Source organism: Amblyomma maculatum, chromosome 11, assembly GCF_055883805.1.
Source record: "Amblyomma maculatum isolate TAMU_Amacu chromosome 11, ASM5588380v1, whole genome shotgun sequence".
In the NCBI taxonomy this organism is placed as follows: domain Eukaryota; kingdom Metazoa; phylum Arthropoda; class Arachnida; order Ixodida; family Ixodidae; genus Amblyomma; species Amblyomma maculatum.
Window position 1 is genome coordinate 150,402,088 of NC_139354.1, and position 22,627 is coordinate 150,424,714.

General features: G+C 48.6%; 1 protein-coding gene across 1 annotated transcript in view; it reads right to left on the minus strand.

Moving 5' to 3' along the window:
- LOC146175178 (uncharacterized) overlaps nucleotides 1-19,345 on the minus strand; it is a 90,357-nt gene extending 71,012 nt beyond the window's left edge. The window contains exon 1 of the mRNA XM_084584609.1: nucleotides 19,288-19,345. Within this exon, the coding sequence (XP_084440735.1) occupies nucleotides 19,288-19,328 (41 nt within the window). The 5' untranslated portion in view covers nucleotides 19,329-19,345. The remainder of the gene's footprint in view (nucleotides 1-19,287) is intronic.
- Between the last annotated feature and the right edge of the window lie 3,282 nt (nucleotides 19,346-22,627).

A 22,627-nucleotide genomic window follows, 5' to 3' on the forward strand; every position in this document is an offset into this window, starting at 1 on the left:
TGCATCGTAAACCACCAGAAACGACGAAGCACAAGCAAATTTCCAGAAGGAAAGGCCTGGTATCATCGAGCAGGTTGAGAAGGGCAAGAAGCAGGTGGACATTGCCATGGCATTCAGCTTATCGAAGCAAACCGTGAACACTATCATAAGTGCCAAGGAGGCAACCCTGGCAAAGGAAGTTTCGGGTGACTTGCAGCCCAAGTGATTTCGACTCCGTGAGGCTTTATTCCCCGGCATCGAGGAGACCGTGCTGGTGTGGGTTCGTGACGACCATTTGCGAAACATCCCTGTGAACGACCTACTTCTATGGAAATGTGCGGAGCAACTAGCCATTGTTCTGAATCAAGAAGAGTTTAAGTGCAGTGAAGGTTGGCTCAACCGATTTAATGTAAGGTGTGGAATCGCCTTCAAGTGCCTTTCTGGTGAGTTGGCTAGCATTTATGACACTATTGTGCCCGATTGGACAGCCGAGGTTCTTCTAGTGCACCTCGAAGGCTACGCACCACACAACATTTTCAATGCCGATAAATGTGGCATATTCTACAAGTTGAGGCCAGGAAAGATGATGTTTTTCCAGACGTGTGTCATGGCGGCAAGAAGTCGAAGGAGTGCTTAAGTGTTCTCTTCTGCTGCAACATGGAAGGGAGTGAAAGAGAGGCTCATGGTCATAGGCAAGTCATGAAGGCCACTATGCCTGCAAAATGTGCACGTTACTGTAGACTGGGATTATAATAAAAGTAGTGAGGTTGAAAGTTGGGCGAGTTGAATCTGGTTCATTTTGAAGGTAGCGCAAAAAACGAGGACCAAGAGTAGTGTTGTGTCCTTCTACTCTTGGTCCTCGTTTTTCATGCTACCTTCAAAATGATTATAACAAAAGCGCCTGAACAACGAAAAGTATTTTCAACAGGTCGCTGCTGGAATTCGACAGCAAAATGCAGAAGAAGAGAAGCTTCAGGCCACAAAGGTGGTGTATTTTCAAACCGGCACAACGTCAAAAGCGCAGCCTATCGACCAGGGCATTGTGCACTCAGTGAAGTCCAGGTACCACACATGCCTTGCTGAGCATTTGCTTTTTGACATGTAAGCAAAGTGAGACTCTGTAATCGACCTGAGATTTGCAGTATGGGTTCTTTCTTCTGTGTGGGCAGATTCAGCCAACTATCATAAAAAACGGCTTCGGGAAAGCTGGTTTTCCATCACAGTGGCTGCTCAGACCCCCTATTGCCGCAGGAAGACCAAACAGATCCAGGTCTCCGGGCAGCTGTTGAAGAAGCCTTTGAGAGCCAAGAATTTTCAGAGTATGCAACTGCAGATGATGACCTGGTCAACAAAGAACAGTTTACAGATCAAGAAATTGTAGCTCAAGCCTGCACAGTGCCTACTGCAGATCAAGACGCAGAAGAGGAGGAAAGTAGAAGAGGGGTTGTAGCTGAGAAAATAACTTCCCAAGCCTTGGAATACATCCAATGCTTAAAGAACTTTTTTGAGCAAGATAGTAGTGCAGTCAAAGCTGACAAGTTTCTTTCAGAAGGCTTAGAGAGGAATAAATCCATTCTTTGACTGTGTTTGTGACTTGTAATTCTCCAGTTATAACAAACCGATTTAGTGTTTACACAAAAGTCTGTTGTAACAGTATTACTCTTTAAAAAAAAAAAAGTAAAAGAAGTATTACATACCGTATTTCATCATCATCATCATCATCATCAGCCTGATTATACCCACTGCAGGGCGAAGGCCTCTCCCATATTTCTCCACTTAACCCGGTTCTGTGCTAGCTGCATCCACTTGACCCCTGCGAACTTCTTAATCTCATCCGCCCACCTAACTTTCTGTCTCCCCCTGCTACGCTTTCCTTCCCTTGGAATCCAGTTTGTTACCCTCAGCGACCATCGGTTATCCTCTCTTCGCACTACATGTCCTGCCCATGTCCATTTCTTCTTTTTAATTTCCACTAGAATGTCATTAACTTGAGTTATTTCTCTGACCCACTCTGCACGCTTTCTATCTCTTAATGTTACCCCTACCATTTTTCGTTCCATAGCCCTCTGGGTTGTCCTCAACTTAAGTAGAACTCTCTTGGTTAGCCTCCACGATTCAGCCCGTATTTACTCGCGTAATGAACCCACTCGCGTAATGAACCCACCCCCCACTTTTGTCGTCGAAAATTGAATTTTTTTTTTTTACGTCGCGTAAATAACGCGCACCCGCCCGCAGGGTCGGTGTTCAGCATGTTCGCGTTATCTCGGCTCAATTGGCCGGCGCTGTCGACTGTCGACGATCATAAAATTGTCTGATCGCGCAGTGATAAAATAAACATCATTTGAAGCCAACGATGCTGAACACCGGCGACGCGAACGCGGGTGACGCGGGCGCTTTCGTTGATCGTTCATTGACCTTGCATGATTCGTTGGTGGATGCGCAAAGGGCTTTACTGGGGCGTCCTCTTTGAAATGGGGTGACGGCAGTTTCCACCACGCTCGGCTATTTTCTTCGTATTTCTCGAACCAATTTGTCAAACTTCTCTAGATTTTTTTTTTACAATGATGATGATGATGCAGGTTGCCGAGTGCCATCTATTAAATGCAAAGCAAACCTCTGCTTATAGCGCCATGCATGCGCGGCGGCGGCAGAACGAAGTAAAGACAACGCACTTGGACAGCGTCGGTCGCCATTTCGCCAGTCCTATTTTGTTGCTGTTTAAGTGCTTCGCTACGACCTTTGCATTATTTCGTGCGTGCTGTGCATTTTCTGCGCGTTGTGCGATGGGGCGTTGCGCTAGCTACACGGCCGGTTTTAAGCTCAAAGTCGTGGAGCATGCTTTGGAGCATGGCAATCGCGCGGCTGGACGGCATTTTAGTGTAGACCCCGTGCGTGTGCGCTACTGGAGGAATCAACAAGAGGAACTCAGAGCGACGAAGAAAGATCGCCGGGCCTTTCGCGGGCCGAAGCAGGGCAAGTTTCCTCGCGTCGAGGAAGAAGTTCTGAGCTATGTGAAGAGGCTCCGCAACGAAGGATGTGCCGTATCCCACGAGCTGATACAGAATCACGCGCGGGCCACTGCAAGAAGTCACGGCATTGCCGCGAGTGAATTTAAGGCGAGCAGTGGTTGGACGACTCGTTTCATGCGCCGGAACGGGTTGTGCCTCAGAAGGCGTACTACGTTATGCCAGCGGCTGCCGGCAGACTGTGGGGACAAAGTGCGTGATTTCCACCGCTTTGTCATTCGGATCCGTGAGGACAAAAAGTTCCTGCTGTCGCAAATCAGGAACGCGGACCAGACGCCTATAAACTTTGACATGCCAAGAAACAGCACTGTCGATATGAAAGGTGCGAAAAGTGTGCAGGTTAAGACGACGGGCGCCGAGAAGCAGCGGTGCACCGTGATGTTAGCTGTAACAGCGGACGGCAGGAAGCTGCCGCCGTTCGTCGTCTTCAAAAGAAAGACTCTGCCAAAGGGAACTCTTCCTGCCGGTATCCACATTCGCGCCCAGGAGAAAGGGTGGATGTCGGCCGAGCTGGTGTCCGACTGGCTGAAAACAGTCTGGGGACGGCGGCCCGGGGCTCTTCTCCTGCCATCGCTGCTTGTTATGGACAGCTTCTGCGGCCATCTGGAAAAAAATGTCCGCTGCCGAATGAGCGAGTTACGCACGGACCTCGCTATCATCCCAGGTGGCTTGACATCAGTGCTGCAGCCCCTTGATGTTTCCATTAATAAGCCCTTTAAGGACAACGTGCGCCGGCTCTATACAGAGTGGATGGCCGCGGGAAACCACGACCTGACTCCCGCAGGTAAGATTAGAAGGCCCACCATCGACATGCTCTGTCGATGGATTCTAGAAGCATGGAGTGTGATTCCCAGCGAGATGGTCGTCCGCAGCTTCAAAAAGACTGGCATCTCCAACAGCCTCGACGGCAGTGAAGACGACGCGCTGTGGGAAGACGACGACGCCGACGAAGTCGCAAGCGATATGAGTTGAAGCGTGGATTCAGATAGCGAGCCCGAGTGAGACAGACCATAAGCAGCCAGCAGCATGAAAATAAAAATGAATTTTTAATTCACATTCATCGCGTACGTGTTTTTACTATAAAGGTAAGGTTGGGATTGCGATTTTCCTATCTTCATTGTGACATGAACTTTCGACCTAAAAAATATCTAAATTTTTTTTCCCCGCGTAATGAACCCTCCCCCCAAATTTATGTCAACTTATCTGGAAAAAAAGGTGGGTTCATTACGCGAGTAAATACGGTACTTCTTTTACAACAGACCAAAATCTTCTTCACTTGCAAGTTCTCTTGTAATGAAGTTATACTGTACTTCTACATTATTCTTTTTTTCTGGGATCCGGAGGGTTAGCCATACCTATGAAAAGATAGAAAAGTTGGTCCAAGGGATTCCCTACTGTATATACGGGGACCCAGCATACCCTCTGAGGCCTCTTTTAATTAAGCCTTATAGAACCCACGCGACACTTCAACAGTTGGTCTTTAATAAGGTAACGAGTTCTTTGAGGCAGTCAGTTGAGTGGGGGTTTGGAAAGATTGCCAGCAACTTTGCCTTTCTAGAGCTTCAGAAAAATCAAAAATTCTTTAAGCAGAGACTAGAGTGCATGTATAGAGTCGGCGCAATTTGCCAATTATCACACTTGTTTGCATGACTCCAAAGTTTCAAGTTATTTTAGAAAAATTGCCTTCAAGAATAGAGTATTATAAATTTTTCTCATAAAGGAGAAATGAAATAATATAATTAAGAACTGGATTAAGAAGTGCAGCACCTCGCAACAAAAAAAAAAAATACAAGTTAGAGAAAAAGTTCAACCGTCACTTGTGTTCTCCCATGAAATTGCCAGAAATAGCTAATTTATTCCACTTTAAGCAACCATCAACACTACCAACAAGCAGAAAATGACTTTACAAGCATTAAGAAGGCTTTCAATATCGCATAAGTTAAAATGCAACTAAATTCAGCAAATACTAAATTGAACTTTTGATGCCTCCGAGGGGAAGCCATAAGCACTTCTACAGAATGACAACATGCGTTGTTTTATATTTATTTTTTATATCTTTATTTTCCATAGTGCAATAGTTGGTACCTGATGTTTATACACCATGCGCAGCGCCTATAGGGGCGCCACTGAAAGCCACGTAGTGGCATGCAGCGGAACCCGAGGTGGGCCTCATGCGGCAAGCGTGGCCGTGGTGCGCGAGTATGATCTGCCGTTTGTGCGCGCCTAGTGGGCGCAAGGGGATCATACTTTATAATAGTGGACATGTGTTTGATATCACGGCCGTCTGGAACTACATCACCTCTATACGTGATGCGCAAGACGCCGACAACGCCGCCTGTCGCCAAAGCCGCAAAGCGTAGGCGGGCTCGGTCGGGCGCTGTTCATGTCAGCGTCTATGCATGCGCGCGCGTCGTGTTTTCGTCTTTGGTCCTGGTTTAACAGATATAACGCAACTGTCAATCTTTAGCAATTTTCGGGAAAAATTGCTGCGTAGCTGGTTTTTCGAACAGACATAAAACCTTGCCAGGAACGCGTTTGTACAAGTTTCAAGTGAAGCTTCTTGAGAACGACAGCGGCCGTGAATCGCGCTTTTTCAACGCAGAAAGCAAGCAATTGCACCGAATGACATTTGTTCAGGTTAATGTCATTTTTTCGACGCGCTGCTACACGACCAAAGCTAATGCCATTTCTGAAGTATGGTAACTGCACGACTGACATGCAAATGTTGGTGCGCCTTCAATATGTTGCGAAGATGACTGTGCTGTAAACGAAAGCCGCCTTTAAATTGACATTCATATCTTGCATGCCTTGTAATCAACCTTGTAAGAGGAAGACGAAGATGGCTGGCTGACAGGCGGTTCTTTTCGCTTCTCTTGTTACTTAATTTCCGGGTGTCTTAGGTACCCATGTTACTCGGAGGAGCCCGGTAAGACCTGGGAGAATCTCCGAGTGACCTCCTTCCTGGCGGGCCGTGCCCTCGGATCGCTTTTTTTCCCGTTCTGGTCTCTGGCTGCTGGCTGGTTAGGCCTACCAGCTGCCTGTATGGCCATGGCTGACGAGGCTGCTCCAGGCAGCCCATCGTCTCTGTGCAACGTGTCCTCATGTCGGGCGGCTCATAACACCGCCGCGGACCAGACTTCGTACCACCCCAACGACCTTGCAACTCCTGGTGCGCTTCGTGAGTCCCACCCTGCCTCCATCTCTGCCAGTCTCCATTTGGAACCCAACATCTCTGAGCTTTCGGGGCTCCTGGGCCTTCCGCCGCGGACAACTGCGGACTCGGAATCGCCGCAATCTAACCGCTTGGAGCTTAGCACAGACACGGACGCCATGAGGGTCCATGAACAGATCGTTGCGGCAATTCTGGACAAAGATAACAAGATTGGTCCCGGAACCAGGGCAGTCCTTTTGCCTCTGGTCTGTGCCCTGTACCGACACACTGCGCACTTCTTTGCGTGTGCGGTCGCTGAGCTCAACCATTCAGACACGCTCCGGACCTCTTTGGCGGCGCGAGAGCATGAGCTGGGTGTCCTCCGAATGCGGCTTGCTTGCGGGACTACCCAGGACACCACTACTGCGGCGGACCTCTGCGACATGAGGTGGCAACCCCAGGTCCCTCGGATGTATGCTGCCACGTTGAGCGGCGTTTCAGAATCTCATCAACAGGGAGGCGCTGCCATTGCAGCTCCTGCTGTGACCTCTCATCCGTTCAGGCCTCCTCAGTCTGGAGACTCCTGCCCGGATCCTCAGCTGCACCAGATGTTCCTAACTTCTGTTGCACCCTTGGACAATGCTGGCAGCGAGGTGGCGGCTCTGCTCAAGGCGAACATCGATCCAGAAGCTGAGGGAATTGGAGCTGTTACTCTCAGGGCCTCTCATCGCGCCCTGACGGTTACCTCCAGGGACCCTGAGGACCTCGACCGTCTGAAGTCCGCAATCTCACGGATCGAGGCAACGCGGAACTCCGTGAACGTCCGAATCCCCAAGCAGCGGAATCCGCACGTACGGCTGACTGGGGTTGACCCCGATATAAGGCCAGAGGAGCTCATCGCAGCACTAATCATCGGAACCACGCTCTTCATCTGGACCCTTCTTCCTGTAAGGTCAGGCTCTCTTTCGCACAGTGCTCCGGACAGTTTGTTCATGTTATTGAAACTGACACACCCGCTTTTGCCCGCCTCTGTGCGGCGCTTCGTGTAACCATCGATTGGACTTCCGTCGAGGTCCGTGAGGACCTGCACGTTCCACTGTGCACATTTTGTGCGCAGTATGGCCATGCTTTGAAGAAGTGCAAGCTCAAAAATGATCCTTCGAAGGCGTGTTGTACCCGTTGTGCGGGGTCACATGCTTTGGCGGCTTGCCCTCGCTCCATCCGGGACCCCAACATTAAGTGTGCCCCCTGTGCTGCCGCCGGTCGCCCGCCGAATCATCATGCAGGACATGAGTCGTGCTCTATTTTGCACGAACATTCTGACAAAATCCGCGCTCAAACTCAGTATGGGCCTTAGCAGTCAGGTGGCCTCATGTCTCTTGCCCGTTGGCACCCCACACCGTAGCACGAACATCGAACACATAGAAATCTGGCAATGGAACTGTAGGGGCTTAAGACGAAAACAGGGTTTGCTGAAACAATATCTCTGCACCACCCTCATCAGACTTGACATTATCTGTTTGCAAGAGGTAGGAGCCGACAGGTCACCGACGCTAGACGGCTACTACACGGTCCGCCAACCCCACATGCCGTCGGTTGCAATCCTCGTCGCAAACGCCGTTACTGTAATCGAGCACTCCTTATCCGAACCGGACGTTGAGCACTTAGCGATAGAAATAGTGCCTAACAAACGAGGCCGAAAGAGTACATTCGTCATCAACATGTACAAGCCGCCATGACCCGCAGAGGCCGACTTCACCATTCTCCTTTCCGAAGCCACCCACCTGGCGCAAGCAAATCAGCTTGTCGTGGTCGGGGACTTCAACGCGCCCCACCGGGACTGGGGGTACCAGTCAAACTCAGCCAGAGGAGTGACAGTTGCGCGAGCAATAGAAGCCCTAGGCTTGGAACTCCTCACCGACCCTCTATATCCGACAAGGGAAGGCAACAGCGTCTCCCGTGACTCCTGCCCGGACCTCACCCTGATCAAGAACGTTGCTGAGGCTACATGGACGAACCTAGAAGAAACCCTGCGAAGTGACCACTGCATACTAAGCACATCCATATCATCTACCAAAATCCAGAGGGATTTGCCCACATCACCGAATGGCCCAAATTCCGCAACGCATACGTCCCATCAGGTCCAATTCAGTCCGTACAGGACTGGAGCGAAGACATCAGACAAGCACACAAGCAAGCCACCGAAATAATACAACGCACACTGGAAGCCCCAGAGGTAGACCGCCATCTTCTCAAGCTATGGCAGAAGCGCAGCCACCTTGTGAGGCGATGGAAAAGACAGCGCCTAAATAGACTTCTCCGTCTGCAGATTGCGCAGCTCACGGAGGAATCCCAGACATACGCCACCAACCTAGCACAACAAAATTGGCAACAGTTTTGCAAGTCATTGAGAGGAACGCTGGGAACGTCCCGTACTTGGACAATCCTGCAGAACCTCATTGACCCCTCTAAATCAAAATCCACATCTACACAGACCCTGAAGCGTATTGCTCACCTTTTTCCAGGGGACGACGCCACGCTGCTTCAGGCTCTTAAGGACAAATATATCGGCACCAGCCCAGCTCCTCCTTGCTCTTTGACCTACCAGGGCGAGGAAAATCCGGCACTCGATGCTCCCATTTCTGAAGCCAAGGTGTATGCTGCAGTTCGATCACGCACCCGCAACCTGTGGCGGGAAGGGACAAGATCAGCAATGCCATGATCCGCAACTTCAGCAAGGCACAAATCAGCGACCTCACCAAGTATTTGAACGACTCGCTGTGGGAGAAGAATGAAATTCCCTCTGAGTGGAAGCGCTCGGAGATAATCGTAATTCCAAAACCGGGCAAGAAGCCGGCGGTCGAAACGCTACGACCCATATCACTCACCTCGTGCCTGGGCAAGCTCTACAAGCGAGTCATCCAGACGCGACTTCAACACCACATAGAAGATAACGGCCTCTTCCATCCCTCCATGATCGGCTTCAGATCGGGCCTGTCCACTCAAGACGCTTTTGTTCTCCTCCAGGAGGAGGTACTTTCTAACATTCCAAGAGGAGGCGAGCACGTCATTATGGCGCTAGATCTAAAAGCCGCATTTGATAACGTGTCTCACGAGGCTATCCTATCCGAGCTCAATAACCTAATCTGCGGCGAACGCACCTTCCGTTACGTCAAGAACTTTTTGTCCAACCGAACGGCAACGATAGGAATGGGTGACATGAGATCGGATCTTCAAGACATGCCAAACAAAGGCACGCCACAGGGATCAGTCATCTCCCCACTCCTCTTCAACATCGCCATGATTAGAATCGCAAGGGCTCTGCAACAGGTTCCGAACATTGGATACACCCTGTATGCTGATGACATTACGATCTGGACAACCACCGGCTCTCTAGGCCAGAAAGAAGAAACACTTCAAGCAGCCGCAACCTGCGTGGAAACAGAGGCCTTTCGATGCGGGCTCCAATGCTCACCAGATATATCTGAAGTCATCCGCATACGTGGGTACCACTATACATCACCAGGCAATCTTAGCATCCTCCTGCATAGAGTCCCAATCCGGGAAGTGCCACTCATACGAATCCTGGGTCTCTGGCTCCAAAGCGATAGAAAAGTAGACCACGTGGTCCACCTCCTCAAGAATACAACACAGCAGATCTCTAAAATGATCCGCCGGGTGGCCAGAAACAGAAAAGGCATGCGGGAAGAAGACACGATCCGTCTGGTGCAGGCGCTGGTCATCAGTCGCCTCTCCTATGGACTACCTTACCTCACCCTGCTCCGAAGAGATCTCAACAAAGTAAATGCAATGATACGTGGAGCTTACAGGAACGCGTTAGGCTTCCCACCATACACATCCAACGTCAAATTGGAAGCTCTTGGACTGCACAACACATTTGAAGAAATTCAAGAGGCTGTCCTCCTGTCCCAAAGGGAACGCCTTCTGTCAACTGAGACTGGCCGGCTCATTCTCGAGCGCGTTGGCTATTCTTCGGACGTACAAGCTATACAGTCAACGACTAACATTCCTGTTCCGTACCGGGCAAGAGTATATGTGTCCCCGCTCCTAAAGAACATGTCTCCAGTCCACAACGAAGGCAGAAGACACGCCCGAGTGAATTATCTTAAGCGTGCAGTGGAACGCAGACCGAGAACTGTCTATGTGAATGCCGCTCTATACGAGCATACATCGAACGCTGCAGCAGCCGTGGTGGTGAGCTCTTCATACACAGAAGTCTCCAGCATGTCCATCCTGCACTCACAGAAGCAGAAGTGGCGGCGATCGTGCTGGCCATTACCTACGGAGACACGGCCAATCGAGAGCTTCACGTAATCACCGACTCACAAGCGGCGTGTCGGCTCCTTCTTGCAGGCAGAATACCTAAAAAATTAGCTCGCTTCACAACTAACCCATTGGCTACAACCTCACAGCTCAAGCATCAGATCACTTGGGTTCTGGGGCACTCTGGATTGGAAGGTAATGAGGTCACACAAACCGAGCGGCCACCAATCCCGATCTCACAACCAGCATTCCTGTCCCAGCGACTTAAGTACCTACGGGAACAACGTAGGATTTATCCCCCTCCACACAAGGGTCTAAATGCACAAGAAATGCGGGAATGGAGACAGCTCCAAACCAACACTTATCCCAACCTACGTCAATACAACATAATGTTCCCAGAACACTACACAGACATATGCCTTTGGTGCAATGACCAGCCCACCGCCTACCACGTCACATGGGGGTGCACAGGCCCCAAACCTCCACACATAAACATGCACCATTCGGAGGCGCAGTGGGAGGCCACTCTGCAATGCTATGATCTAGAGACCCAGCGTAGGCTGGTAACTCGGGCAAGAGCGGCAGCCCAGGCCACTGGGGTCTTGAAATGAAAACTCCACTCACTTCCACCCCCCCCCCTTTTTTTTTTCTTTTTTGCTTTTTTCCTTTCTCTTTTCTTTTCCATTTTGAAATAAAGTTTTCCTTCTCTCTGTAATCAACCTGTTGATTAGGACTATCAGTTACGAAGTTAGCGGCAGTGTCGGCGGAGTTTGTTTACGCAAGGGCAGTCTGCGCTCGACTGCGAAACGCATAGGAGTTCTGACGTTTTCGCCAGATCATTCGCTCGGCGTATTAAGGCCCGTCAAAAAATGCCCGAGCTTGGCTTCATCAAGAAAGCATATGGCAAATTCATAACGCTTGCCACATCGGATACCGCGAGCTTACCGCAATGACACTGCTCACGAAAGCAGCCGACAACGGCGCCCTGGCCGTGTGCTATAGGCTCTAGTCGTCGCTATGCCTAAACGCCTAAACGGTTTTGCATCAAAGCCGTAGCTAGAAGCGCTTTGGAAATAGTAATTTTTTTTATTCCTTCATCAAATTAAGCGCTTATTATTGAAGATCAACAGAGCACGCTTTTATGAAGGTGGCGAAGGAAATTCGCCATGTCGGCGACTCGGCGCCGACAGACCGCGGCAGAGGAGCGACCTGTTCCACCAGCGCTGGGTGCGGTGGCTACAGGTTAACTGGCAGCAATGGGTGCCAGTTCTTTTTTTTTTTTTTTACGATGGTATTTGGCATATTTCACAAACATGACTAGCTGCACAATTATAGGCGCACAGTAGTATTTAATGCAGGTGGCACGTTTGTAGTTTATTTTGGGTGTATCTTCTCACAGAGTCTCTGGTGTCGAGATAACACATTTCCTCGTTGATCGCATTCGGATGCGCACCTCAAACTCATTCGATACTTAATGTCGTTTTCAGCGAATGTCATTATATTTTATCGTGTAGCAGCAAACAAATATCATTTTGAACGAAAGTCATTCGATGGAAAGGGTATTAAATTTGCCATGTGGCAGGGCTGAGTAATAACTGTTTTCAGTGTTTTCTGCTTGTCATTGCACCTTCCGTGAACACTTCTTGTTTAAACGTGATTGCCTCCACTGCCGGGAATATACAATATGCATTACATTTATGAAATGTTTAGCCAAACAATATTTAGCGTGCATTGACATTGTACAGCACACGGTTGCATTTTGCGTTTCGCCTCCACTTAAACACTGGCGGCGCGGTCGACTTCGGTCCCGGTAACTTGATCTTCCTCAGTAGCCTGAGCCGCTGCAGCAGGTTATTAAACAGACATTTTCCAATATGCGTTTTGAAACTTGCCATGCAATTACTTTGAAGACCAGAGCCAGTGTTCCTGTTGGCTGGCAAGATTACGAAAACGTAACATGTCGCTACACTTGATATTGGCTCTAGAGCTTGTTATAAATCGCGCTGTAATTCTGCAGTTGGGCCCGATGGTGATAAAAATGAAATGAAGATGATACTACAATAATAAAATAGGATATAAAATTTAAATCTAATATGCTCTTGCTAACCTGTGATGCAGCTTTTCAGATATTGCCTCTGCTGATATCTCACTCCCACATAAAATTATCCACCCGATCTGCCTTTTTGACGACGAAATAGGTGAAATCCATCCTGTACAGGCAGTGGTAAAGCGCAGGCATGCTCAGAATGCTGGTTTGCAAGCTCGCTGGCTTTTCCTGCGGTCGCACCGGTACAAAACCGCTCGCAGTTTCGACGACGCTGCCGAGTTTGCTATAGCAATTTATTGCACGTAAACGAAGCAAGCGTGTACCATTAAGCAAAGAAAGAACATTGGTTCATAGGTCAAGGAATGAACGAATTAGCGTGGCGTTGTAATGAAAGCGGGGCACTCAAAATGAGCTCCACTTCGTACGCAACCTTGTTGATGCCTGCTGCAGGAGACACTTGGCCTCCAATAACGCTCCATGAGGCCGTTGGCAGCCCTTGCCAACTCCACAAGATTGGCAAAAACTGTTTACCCTCCACCAAGTCTTGGAGCTGTGGGTGCATTTGCTGCAACATGCGGTCGACCTTTTCAGACTCCGGAAATTCGCCGCCAATCCGATCTTAATAGGCCGCAATCATGTAGATAAATTCTTCTAAATTTTCTTCGGGGCGTTGCGTGCGGAGCTCAAACTCCTGCTTCAAGCGGCGCTTCGAGTCAATGGAAGAAAATTCCGCAATGAACGCTCACGAAGTGCCACCACTACTTCACGCTGCCCTCTAGCACAGCAGACAAGACGTGCGTAAGCCTTTTGTCAGCGGCGATACCAGCGACCAGGCAAAACGTCTCCAGTAGGGGTGTGCGAATATTCGAAACTTTCGAATATAATTCGAATATTATATTTTTATTATTCGTATTCGATTCGAAAATCAAGTATTCGTCTTGCATTGAATATTCGATACGACACGAATATTCGCAATCAACCGAATATTCCACTGCAAACACTGGTTTTGATTTTGTCCACAAGACCTATCGACATCGACACAGCAACATGGCGGCACCCAGATCTGTGATAGTGCTGGATGCCTAACTGTAGCCTAACGTTGGGCCATGCCGTAACCGCCGTAACGGAAGCGTGCGACCTACGACTGCGCATTCGACTCGGTAACTCGTGTCATGGCAGACGAAGGTTGTGGCGGACCGCTCGCGAAGCGGGGGAACAATGCGGACACACCCTCGAAACGAAAAGGAAAGAGTTCCATTTGGAAGTACTTTGTGAAGACAACGCCATCGACGGCACAGTGCACGACGTGCAGCTCAGTGCTTCAAATTCCTACAAGTACGACAACGCCGCTTGTCAACCATTTGAAGCTGCATCCGACCTTGATGAAAGAGTATCGTAAGATCGTTGCAGGTGTACCAGAAAGAGGTCAGCCTACCATGGCCGACTTTGTGCGCCCAATGGAGCCGCTTTCAGAAAAGAGGACGCAAGCACTAAATAGTAAGGTGGCTGCTATGGTGGTGCTTGATTTGCAGCCCTACAGCATCGTTGAAGACCGCGGATTTAAAGAGCTTTTGGCAATAGCTGTTCCAAACTATCGCCCGCCATCGCGCTCTACACTTTCACATGTGCTTGTTCCGCGCATGTATGGTGAAAATGGCAAAAAAGGTGAAAATGGAACTCCGCAATGCTTTTGAAGGGGGAACTGTAGCTGTTTGCTTTACCAGCGACACGTGACATCGCGAGCGAATGAAAGCTATATGAGCTTCACTTGCCCCCTTCTGTCTCCTAATTTTCAAATAAAGCGATTCAAGCTTAACACACGCTACATGGCTGCCAGCCACTATGCTGAAAATATCGCAGCTATGCTAGACGAGATGTGCAGCGAGTGGGAGATACCTGACAATTGTGAAAAATACATTGTGACCGATAATGGACGGAACATCCGTGCCGCTGTCAGAAGACTCCCATGGACTGAGCGATCGTGCTTCGCCCACACCCTGTAGCTCGCCCTTAACAATGCACGATCTCGTACGCCAACCATCGATCATCTGTGCAAGAAAGCTAGACAGATTGTTGGCCATTATAAGCACAGTACATCGGCACAAAAGCGACTAGAGGAATACCAAAAAACAACGGGCAAAGATCTCCGTCTGATGCAAGATGTTGAAACTAGGTGGAATAGCCAATACCTAATGCTGTCTCGTCTCTGGGAACTGAAGGAGGCAGTCACTGCGGACCTTGCCACTTCGGACAACAATATTGATGGGCTCAGTTCACAGGAGTGGAAAGAGGCTTCAGAATGAATGGAAGGAAGGAACAGCTCAAACGGATGGGACGTGTAGGAAGGCAAGACAGACACATGAGCTGTGTCTGTCTCGCCTTCCTACACGTCCCGTCCGTTTGAGCTGTTCCTTCCTTCCATTCAACATGAACCAACCAGCCCGACAAAACCCTCTTCTTGAGGCTTCAGAATATTTAGAAGTGCTAAAGCCATTCTTTGAAGCCACCGTTATTGCCAGTACGGAAATATATCCATCACTTTTGGCTCAAATACCCCTCATTTTTGAAATGCTGCACTATCTTGCCAACTTTACTGGTACAACTGGATTTGATACAGCACTGGCACGTTCTGTCAAAACAAGGTTCTCCCTGCATGCAGAGGACAAGGAGGCATGCCTGGCCATGTTTTTAGACTCGCGCTTCAAATCCACCATATTTAGAGCCGAGAAAGAAAAAATGATGTGGCTAAAAGATTTAGTGCTTCATGAAATATCCCTATGTGCACCTGTGGAAGGAACAGATCCAGCAGCTAAAAAGCAGAGGCCAGAACTGCACCAACAGCCTTCATCTAATGTCTGGCATGCATTTGACAATTTGGCAAAGAATGCTGAGCGAACTGAGGCAGTTCCTGTGTCAGAATGGGAGTTTGCTGCTTACTCAGAGGAGGCACTGTTAAAGCGAGACAGTGACCCATGCGAGTGGTGGTGGGTTGTTGGTTCTTTCAGGTATCCCAGTCTATCAAAGCTCGGTATGAAGTACCTCGCAATACCTGCCACTTCAGTGCCAAGTGAGAGGGCATTTTCCGTGGCCAGAGAAGTCATTTCAACTAGAAGGGAACGGCTTCTACCTGACCATGTGGAGCAATTGGTTTTCCTTCACGACAATCTTTAATGCTCATCCCTACAAGCCCCTTTTGTGCAGCAAGCTAGCCTTTTAATCATTGCTTTGTGCTAGCTGTTTTAGGTAATGTGGTGTGATGTGATGTGGTTTGTGCAGCCATACCTTTTGTGTTCACTTACTCTTTCAATTTTGAGCTGTGATGTTCTTGGATTCTCAAATTAAAGTTTTGTAGCGGCTAAATGTGGCTGACTAATTATTCGATATTCAAACCTAAGTATTCGTATTCGACAAATTTGATATTCGTACACCCCTAGTCACCAGTCGGTCCAAATACTAAACGGGAGACTCAGTGTCATTGTACCCTGTGTATTTTGAAATGTGACGTCCGGAAGAGCACGGAGTGCAGCCGACCACCAGTTGGCCCACCATCATTGTCGCCGCCATCACTGAACCCGTTGGTTTGCCCCAGTAGATGATGTAGCAGCTCTCCGGGTACAATAACGGACTCCCCGTCCATATCCATGCTCCTCACGGATGAGCCCCCCTCGTCACGTTTGACCACAGACTCATTGTTGTGCTCCCAACACACCTCTATCCCGACTCGCTACTTAGCAGCCTCGCATGCTGTCCAAAGTGTCCCAACAAAATTCGTCTAGCACAACGAGGGCCTCCGCTGCTTTCTTCACAGTGCGAGGGGGCCGAGGCTGCTCCTCTCGTGGCCCCTCTTCCTCCTCCGCATCTTCACCGTACAGTACGTCCCTGACAATTTCTTTATCAGTTAGAGAGCCGGCTGTAGCAACGCCGTCATCAATGCTGATGTAATCGATGAGTGTCCCTGCATCCAGCAGAACACCCCCGAAATCCAGGCAGTCATCTCTATTGTCGTCTAGTGACACTGGCCACTGTGTCATCGCAGCGCTCGGGCACAACAAAGCCACTGTGTCAAAAACAGTAATGACGTGCGTAGGCGTGTTCTTCCAAACGTATGCAAGAATATTAACCATGCTCAAAAGATTCAAGTCGTACTGCTTGCTGACTTTATGGCACAGTAGCATACGTTCCAGCACGCGTCTGCGGTATTTAGTCTTGACATACTGAATTATGCCTTGGTCCATCGGTTGAAAGGCCGATGTAGTGTTGGGCGGCAAAAGAACAATTTCAATGTTGTTCAGTCCGGTGACCCTGTTATGTGAACTGCAGCTATCTAGCATGATTAGTACTTTGTGATTCTTCGCAGAAAACTGTCTGTCTAGCTTTTGCATCCAGCCGCGAAAAATTCCCAATGTCATCTAGGCCTTTTTATTAGGCCGGTACTCCACTGGAAGAGCAGGCACGTGCTTGTCGCCATGACGACAAGCGGCAAGTGCTCTGTCCCTGTCATGTTTGCAGCTAAACGAACGGTTACTCGTTTCTTGCTCCTTTTCCCTCCGATGCACGAATCTACTTTCATCGTCACAGTCTTGGCTGGCAACGCCTTAAAGAAAAGTGCTGTTTCATAGGCATTAAAAATATCATTTGGATCATAGTCAGCGATGTGTTCGAGCAGCTGAGCGTTCTTCCAGTTGTTGGAAACATCTTCGTTGACAGCACCTCTTTTGCCGCACAGTCTTGAACACGTGACCATATCTATCTCTGAAGTGTGCACACCACCCTTCTGATGCTTTAAATCCATTGATATGCATCATCAGTGCAAACCTTTCGGCCTGCGCCATCATGAGGGGTCCACTCAATAGCAGGTTTGCATCACACGAGTTGACCATCCACCGAAGCAAGGCTTCTTCCAACTCCGGAATAGCTGCTGTTCACAGACGCTTTCTTGACACTCGGAACTTCTCCCTTTCGAGCGCCTGAAGAATATGTTAATTTTTTACATACGTGCTTAGTGTGCTCCTTTTAATGTATTTTTTCATGGCTTCTTGTCAGGAGAACTCGTTCAAGGGCCCACAAAATTTACACTTCAGCAGCCAAGTCCTTGGCCTCATAGCTCTTCGACCATTTCGCCGGCGTTAACATCAGCTGTGAGGTCAGTGACACCAGAGACTGATGAATGAGCCGCACTAAAGTCAACAGTATTTGATACAACAGCGTGCAAGGATGCACCGCCAGCAGCAAAACGACAAAATGGCACCACCGATAACGCCGACACGTGAAAAAACAAGGAAAAGCGCCCCATCCAGCCACAAGTCGAGCCAAGTTGAGCCATTGATGTCTATAGCGATGCTGCATTTGGGTATCGCGGGTATCGCTATTGCGCCGTGTTCGCCTTATTTCCGTTTTCGAGTCTCAGTAGCTGCCCGAAGTTGTCCGAATTATCCGATGTGCGGTCAAATCCGTCCGAATTAGCGAGCGTTTTGTTCCATAGACTCCTATAGATAATAACGGGAACCAGGTGCGAAGGTCGAATTATTCGATTTTGCAAATTAACGGGAGTCGAATTAACGAGCTTTCACTGTATACAAAATTTACTCTAAGCAAAAAAAAAAGAGAATTAGCAGAGGTATAGCATAGTAAAACATGGTATTCAGTGAAAGCCTCAGAGCATGGTTATGCTTGGCAAAGCTCTTTCGTAGCCTGATTTAAGTGGCATTGGTATGACGTGCTAAGTGCAACATCAGTTCCACTGGTGTCCATGGCTGGCTATGTCGAGGCGCGGTTGCTCTTCGTTATTGTACCTATCGATCGACAACACGGCTGTTTCCATCGTGCAATAGCACGACGTGACGTGACCTCAACCACGTGACTAATCATGTGCTCCACCCTTCCACTCTCTCCTCATGTCCAAGTTCGAAATGTCAAAGATCACCCAAAGGTCAAGGACACCGATTAGTGGTCCACAAGGTTACACTTCAAGTGGCCGGATGTTTTGAGGAAAGGAAGGCAGAGTATATTTATAGCCACACTTTGTCCTGTGGCTCCTTGAAGGTCAATGGCTAGCCCACACTGACATTGTGTGTTGGCTTATAGGAATGAAAAGGTACGGTATCCGTCACATTTCTTTGGACACCTGAACCGCATAGGAACGGTTTGTCCTCCTGCTCCTTGAAGGTCAAATAAAAGTCAAATTGAGGCCCCCGCAAAGACCAGCTCTACCTAGTATAGTGAAGTTTGGTTTGGTTTATGGGCTGTAATGTCCCGAAGAGACTTAGGCTATGAGATACACCACAGCGGAGGGCTCCGGAAATTTCACCCACCTAAGGATCTAACGTGCACTGACATAGCAAAGCACATGGGCACCACGTGCTGCAAAAACAAAAAAGCTATTAAGGTTACCTAAAAACATGGCAATTAAAATGAGATTGGCCTAAGAAACAAGCATTTCAGGCAAAATGAAGCCTCACATGAAATGCCAAAGGTGGACAAATTCGACATATTACTGCTTATGACTTATTCCACAAAAAAGCACATTGTGGCGCAGCTATATTTATATTTCACAGATAAAAAGAACAAGACACCTAAAACATACAGGATGCCATGCCTTATACACATGAACACATGCCAAACCAATGTCGAAGACCATGTGCTCGGAACTCATGGTACTGCCAAGATTCGTTTCAGTTCACTGTGTTAAATGCAGGAAGCACCACAATGACCTCTTCTCCAAGATGCATTTTATGTTTTCCAGATCATGCCGAGAAAAATTCCTCAATTCAATAAAAAAAAAAAGTTCAAAGTATACTCACAGAGATCTCTTCCCCAGGCAGTTGCTTCTGAAGCTTTTCATTCTCTCTCACGCTCTGAAACTCTTTGCACGGGCCAGGCTCAGGCAACGAAGCTTCCTGTGAAGAAAAAATGTTACAGATGAAAGATTGATTGATTAAGCCAGTCAGCTGACAAGAAGAGAGCAGAATGTGTAAGAGAACATACAAGTTAACAACACCCTCAAAAGGAAAAAAAAAGGGCATGGACAGGGCATGAAATGCAAAAGTAAGATGGCAACTAAAGGTAACTGACTGGATCTCAAGAGGAGGCAACTGCAACAGGGACCAAGATAATCTGGTGGGCGGGCGACATTAGGTTTGCGGCTCACACAGGATAGGGTCAAATGGAGGATGCCCTGCAGTTGATGTAATTAGGAAAATAACAATCATGAGCTAGTACCACCACCTCCAGAGGTGACAACACAATACATGGTTTAAGTGTCTGTTGGAGATGAACTTGCTACACCAGGCACTAGCACAACAGGCATCAAATTCTCAAAGGTGCCCCTAAGCACAGCTTGAATGTAATGGCAGCTGCAGCTCACAAACTTTAGTACGGCCTGCACACTGGTCATGAACACAGAGTAAGGAGTTCGCTAAGCACATTACACTCTCTCTAGCCACTAGGGCTGAGAGGACCCTACTCCTCCATCAACCAATCAATCATGTTTATTTCACATCAAGGATGTGAGGGGCGAGGACAAAAAGCCTATGTGAGGCTTGACGGCGGTCCCCGCCCCCTACAGCAGCTTCACTGAGCACTGAATAACCAAAATCGCACAACGCTACAGCATATGGTATGTCTGACATATTTATAGTTAGACAAAGGGCATGCACTGCTTGGAGGAAAAAAAGGATACACATATTCAAGGCATCAAAAATTCAGGTCGAGAGGGAAGGCACCACAACAAAGGTACTTAATAAAGTAAACAATTGATTATATAATAAAATAACCCACACGAGCACAAACTGAGTTCCATTGGTAGATAAATACATACACAATAGATTCGAAGTTCTTCACTAATTACAATTCATTGCCATTGTTTAAAACTAGCGGGAAGTTATAAGACCGCATTTGTCTGCCTCCCCACACCCGTTCTGTGGTGGTATGGCTGCTGTATGTCTGGTTGGTTTCGTTTCGTGACAATGCAGACTTGTTCGCTTAAGGCAGCATCTAGACATAATGAGAAACAAAGGATAGAAGGTAATGGCATTTTAGGATTAAAGAAGAGGTCCATTTTCTTTTAATTTTTGGTTGCAGTACGAAAAATACACAAGAGAAATCAGCCCCCACCCGTTTTCCTGAAGCAAGCAAAGTAGTACCTATATAGGGCATGCATTGTGCGGTTAATTGCAGGACAGTGATCAATATTGGTTAGAAGCGAACTGCCTGTAATGGCTGGCTTGGCCTGGAAGCACAAGTGCTGACAGTGAATAAAGTGCCTGCGTGGAGCCAGGAATTCAGATTCAATGGGTTCATGCCTTGCAAAAGCTCCCCACATCCTGTATCAAGGCTGTCTCCATTTTCTGAAGTGGTATGCCCCTTCTATAAGCTTAAGATATCAATGACATATTGTCACGGTGTGAAGTCTCTGATCAGAAGTCACCGCGGACGAACGTCGGTTTCTTTGCCTCGAGGAGGCAAACGCTCGCGATCAACACAGAGGGAAGATAAAGAATGCAGCGTGTCATTGCCTCCCCGGGTACAAGAAGCATCGTCCCGATGCTGGGAATGTGGGTAGAGGTGAAAAAAAAAAAACCATTGCACGAAGGGCAGTTCCTCACGCACAGAAAGAGTCAACACTATCGGTCGTAATACGGTTTCAGGCGGACCACGTGGACCACGTCCGGGAGCGTGGAGCGTCGGGACTTTTTAAATCCATCAGGAACAACCTCATAGTTTAGGTCCCCAACTTGGCTTACCACTTTGTACGGGCCAAAGTAACGTCACAGCAGTTTCTCGCTGAGGCCTCGTCGACGTACAGGAAACCAAACGCAGACACGGTCTCCAGCTGTGTACCGGGCGTCACGGTGTTGGAGGTTTATCGTTGGGCATCGCGGCGTTGCTGATTCTGAATTCGCAGCCTGGCCAGCTGACGGGCCTCTTCGGCGAGGTGCAGAAAGGTGTGAACATCTGGTTGTTGGTTGCCGTTGTCTAGATGTGGTAACATGGCATCAAGCATTGTGGTCACTTCGCGGCCATGGACCAGACGGAAAGGTGTCATGTTCGTTGTTTCCTGGACCGCTGTATTGTATGCAAAGGTAACGTACGGGAGCACTTCATCCCACGTTTTGTGCTCTACGTCGACGTACATTGAGAGCATGTCAGCGAGTGTTTTGTTCAAGCGTTCGGTCAAGCCGTTCGTTTGAGGATGGTAAGGTGTTGCCTTCCTGTGTTCAGTATGACTGTGAATTAAAATCTGCTGCAGCAATTCGGCTGTAAATGCGGCTCCTCTGTCAGTAATCAAAATCTCCGGTGCGCCATGGCGCAGGACAACGCAATTGATGAAAAACTTTGCAACCTCTAAGGCAGTACCGTTGGGTAGAGCGGAGGTTTCCGCGTATCGTGTAAGGTAATCCGTGGCAATAATGACCCACCGGTTACCGGAGTGTGAAAGGGGAAATGGTCCCAGCATGTCCATGCCAATCTGCTGGAAAGGCCTCGACGGTGGGTCTATTGGCTTCAAGAGTCCGGTGGGCTTAGTCGGCGGCACCTTACGACGCTGACAGTTGTGACACGTTTTCACATAGTGTGAAACGTCTGAGTGAAGTCGAGGCCAGTAGTACTTTTCCTTGAGCCTTGCAAGCGTGCGGGTGACTCCCAAATGTCCAGAGGCTGGTTCATCGTGGCAAGCTTGTAAGATTTCATCACGTAGACACATAGGTACAACAATCAGGTACGGCGTTTGGCTGGCGGAAAAGTTTTTCTTCATGAGGACACCATTGCGCACACATAACGATGACAGAGCACGCTTGAAAGCTCTCGGAGCGGTTGTACATGCACCGTTTAGATAGTCCATGATGTGACGAAGTTCGGGATCTGCAGATTGTCTTTCAGCGAGGCACTCTGTGCTGATGGCATTTAGCAGTATGGCCACATCAGGAATTTCATCTGCGGGGGGATCTACAGGGGCCCATGAGAGGCAGTCTGCGTCCGAATGCTGACGGCCAGATTTGTACGTGACAGTTATGTCGAATTCCTGTAATCGTAGACTCCATCTTACAAGACGGGTTGAAGGGTCCTTTAGGGTTGCAAGCCAGCATAGGGCATGGTGGTCAGTTACTAACTTGAATGGTTTCCCGTAAAGGTATGGCCGGAACT